This window comes from Apium graveolens, chromosome 6 (assembly GCF_009905375.1).
Source record: "Apium graveolens cultivar Ventura chromosome 6, ASM990537v1, whole genome shotgun sequence".
Taxonomy (NCBI): domain Eukaryota; kingdom Viridiplantae; phylum Streptophyta; class Magnoliopsida; order Apiales; family Apiaceae; genus Apium; species Apium graveolens.
In genome coordinates, this window is record NC_133652.1 from 272,190,293 (window position 1) to 272,194,802 (window position 4,510).

The 4,510-nt window shown below is 36.3% G+C and overlaps 1 protein-coding gene across 1 annotated transcript; it reads left to right on the forward strand.

Annotated features, from left to right (window-relative positions):
• Positions 1-2,374: 2,374 nt before the first annotated feature.
• LOC141666048 (uncharacterized) lies at positions 2,375-3,472 on the forward strand. The gene has a single exon (XM_074472031.1). It carries the CDS (start codon positions 2,375-2,377, stop codon positions 3,470-3,472), a length of 1,098 nt encoding a protein of 365 aa, XP_074328132.1.
• Positions 3,473-4,510: the final 1,038 nt, after the last annotated feature.

Sequence of the window (4,510 nt, forward strand, 5' to 3'; positions counted from 1 at the left end):
TCTGATAAACCAGCTTACCTCCTAAAGTTTCATCAAATTTTAAAATATCATCATTTACATAATCTTAACCTTAACATTTCCCAAATCTAAACAATCACTTTTAGAACTAATTACAAAAATAATTAATAAAGACATATACATAACAATAAAGTATATAATATAAAATCAAACAACATACATATTCCTAAAAATCAATAGCTAGTAAGTTATAAAAAAATCAGAAATAGAAAAGGGGTTTTTGAAAAGAGTAGCAGGGGTTTTGACAATTCGGTATTGGTTGGATTTGGTGGCATAATTGTGGCGTTTGCGATGAGTAAGACCCTGAACCATCCTTCCTCTGCTTTTGCTTTTAACGGCGACTCTGGATGAGATAGTAAACCAAAAGAGTGTTTTATAAGAGATACAGTGGCTATATATATATATTCACTTCTATTTAAAAGTAAATTAGGGTTTCGATTTGAAAAAATCCCAATTTACAAAATTAGGGGTTTGATTTAAAAACTGCCCAATTTACAAAGTTTGTTTCGATCAAAACATCAACACTAGTTTCATTCCACGTTACCAATTAGAGTTTCTAATCAAATAAGCTTACCAGAGGTAGGTGAGAGATTGAGCACAAAGTCGAGAGAGGAAAGATGTGAGCACATATGCGAGGGAGAGAGAGAGGTTCGAGAGAGATGTGAGAGGAGTTGAGATGGTGAGATGGAGATTGTGAGCGGAGAGAGGTTCGAGAGAGAGGGGTTCGTTCGAGAGAGATAGAGGAGTTTGAGATTTAGTTTTTTAATTTTTAGTTTTTAAATTTTAGTTTTTAGTTTATTGTCTCAAGATTGGAATGAGGGGAATAAAAATTTGGTTAGGAGGGGAAATTTTGGGAGGGGGAAATTTTAGAACCAAAACTGAATGAAATTTGACTAAGGGGGAAAGAAAAGGTGGGCGCGAATTTTTGTTTTTTTGGTGAAGTTTAGACATCAGTTTAATTATAACCGATGTCTATAAAGAACAAAGACATCACAAAAACACGGGATGATGTCAATACCTCTTTTAATATTAGTGGCAAATTTAACTGATGTATAATGTGTGATGTCTATTGACATTATTCTTGTAGTGCAATGAAGCGCTTGGGAAAGTTGTTGTCAGGGAGAAGAACAAGTTCAGTAAACTAGAAGCCTTTTTTTAAAACTCTGTTGATGTTAATGCACGGAAGTACACGTATGATGAAATTCCAAGGTTTTATGTATGGAATGATGGTGAGAGGAGATGGAGCATGAGGAAGCGTGGGTTTCAAATAGGTAGATTGTGTTATGCGCATCACAGTACGGGAGAGCCTTGGTTTATTCATTTATTGCTTACGAAGGTACATGGTGCCACCTCATTTGAGTCTTTACGGACCGTTAATGGAGTTTGTTACAGTACATTCTGCGATGATTGTAAAGAGTATGGTTTATTGGACGATGATAAAGAATGGCATGAAGTGTTGACTCAAGCTTCTGCAGGTGGATTACCTCCCCAGATTCGACAGCTTTTAGTCCATATAATTGTCAATTATAAAGTCACTGATTTGAAGACTTTATGGAGTACACATTGGAAGAGCATGATTAATGACATTTTACTTAGATGACGTAAAAGTTGTCCAAATAACTTATTTACTCTTAGTGACACGCAACTGCTGTTCTATGCTTTAGGAGGTATGAGACCTTTTTACATTATAGTCTACGACTATTTTTTAAATTTTTTGCGGACTCGAACTTCAGTACATTGATTGTTTGAATTTTTTTCTATAATTGCCTTAATGTGGTTAAATAGTTTAATATATGTAATATTGCAGAAATAGATGAGTTGCTCCGGTCAGTTGGTAAATCCTTCAAGAAATTTGATCAGTTGCCTCAACATCCTCGCAGCTATTTGAACAATGGAACAAACAATTTGAATTGAAGAGACAAGCTATGACACCAGGAAGATGGAGTATGAATCTGCCAAGCTACTACAGGATTGTACAGAGGAGCAGAGAAAAATATATGATGCAGTATTACAATCTATTGACAGTAATATTGGAGGGATTTTCTTCATTAATGGTAGTGGTGGATGTGGAAAGACATTCTTATGGAGAACTCTGATATATAAGTTACGTGTAGAAGGTAAAATTATGCTTCCGGTTGCTTCTTCTGGGATTGCTGCCACATTAATGCCTGGTGGTCAGACTGCGCACTCCAGATTTAAAATTCCAATAGTTCTTGATGAATGTTCAACATGTAATTTTGCCTATGATTAAGATATTGCGTAAATCATAAAGCAGACACAACTAGTAATATGGGACGAGGCACCTATGCAGCTCAGGTAAGCATTCGAATGCCTAGACCGATCGTTGAAGGATATCATGAAAGCTGTTGATCCAGAACGTTACGACATGCCTTTTGGAGGTAATACTGTAGTTCTGGGTGGTGATTTCCGTCAAATCCTCCCAGTCATTATGTATGGAGATCGTGCTGATATTGTAGCTGCATGTATCACTAGGTCACGGTTGTGGTCCATTTGCCAAGTATTCTTACTGACAGAAAACATGCGCTTGAAACAAGGTGAAAGTGATAGTGAAAATGAAGAGCTTAAAAAGTTTGCAAAATGGGTACTTGACATTGGTAATGGCCAGGTCAGTCCACCTCGGATCTGCAATTTGCTACTCATTAAAAATCAAATTTTGATTCTATCTCAGTTCTATGATGTACAAACTGAAAACACAGTTGATAACATGATTTGTAGCACGTATCCTAATTTTTCTCACGAAAGGCACAGTACACAGTACTTGAGCGAAAGAGCTATTTTGATGCCTACCAACCAGACTATGGGCCACCTCAATTCGCTTATTGTAGACAAGTTCCTAGGAGAATCTGTGTCATATTTTAGTGTTGATGCTGCAGAGGAATTTGGTGGGACAGATGAGGATCTGAATGAAGCCTTCCCAGTAGAGTATTTGAACTCCTTAAATGTTGCTGGGATGCCACCTCATGATCTGAAACTTAAGGTTGGGGTTGTTGTTATGCTAATGCGTAATTTGAACCAAACCCTAGATTTGTGTAATGGTACAAGGATGATTGTGACCAAATGCCTGAGATTCTATGTGGAGTGTGAAGTAATTTATGGTACCTTTGTTGGTTCGAAGCATTTCATTCCACGTATGGAGCTTTCTCCCTCAGATATAAAAATGCCATTCAAATTGGTACGGAAACAAATGCCTCTACAAATATTCTATGCCATGATAATCAACAAATCTCAAGGTCAATCCCTGAAGATAGTTGGGCTATACTTACCTAAGTCGGTTTTCACTCATGGACAGTACTATGTTACTATTAGTCGAGTAACCTCGCCCACTGGCCTCACTATATTTGTTGATGATGAGTCTGGTGCAGCTACAAATTTAACCCAAAACGTTGTGTACAAAGAAGTTTTTTACGACCTTCCAGAAGCTTTGTTCGTTTGATTTTATGTATGTGTAGTGATACAGTATTGTGATTAAGTAATTATGTAAATCTGATTGTGGGAAAATGTTTTACAGTATTAAATACATAAATACATTGCTCTTTACCATTATATATTATACTTATGTTACGGATTGGTAGTAGTTTATTCTTCTACAAACGTATTCTCAATTGTTTCATCTTACATATAACATAATAAAAGAAGAATTACGCTAATGACCGTAGAAAGAGATAAAGAAAGGTTATAATTAAAATGCGAAGAGTTGATCAAATGTAACAAACTTCAAAAGTACAAATAAGTTCCGAATTAAAGTACAGGTGCTTTGGAATTGGCTTTCACATAATCTTCATGCCATATTGCAAGTGCAAATTAAGGAAGCAGAACAACTCTGAATATGAAGTTGTTTTGGTACATGAATCGTAGTCTGTTTCCTGCAACAAAGTTATTATCGTAGGTGAAATCGTTCCAGCACAATCCAAATCGTCACGTTTTCCTCTTTCGCTGAACAGCGACATACCAAGTACCATCTCCAAATAGAAGTCTGATGAGAGTAGATTTGGTCCATGGTTGAAATACTTGGAGCATGTGTCTTGGCAAATACTATATGGAAGATTAAAAAATGTTTAGAGTACAAGTACAGATTAAGCATAATCAATTTTTTACAAGGACTAGGTATAGGTTATCATACCACTCCGTGTCCTCTTTGATCAACATGTGACGGCAACAGAGTTACTGTGAAGGAAAGGGTATTTTCTTCTTCACCAAAACATACTTCTGCATTTGCTTGGGTGCCTCCTAAAGAGGCATGAAATTTTACACTTACGTATGAAACTATAACAAGTCATTAACCCATCAATTGAAATGTACCTTCCTCTACATTTTCCTGAGCCGCATCATACAAAATCCCAGGTATTTGACTTCCTCCCGATGATATCTCATTAACCAATCCTAGAATAGAAAAAATTAGTTATAATTTTGCATACAGCCCAACGATCACCCGCACAAAATATACACTTACGTATGAAACTATAACAAGTCA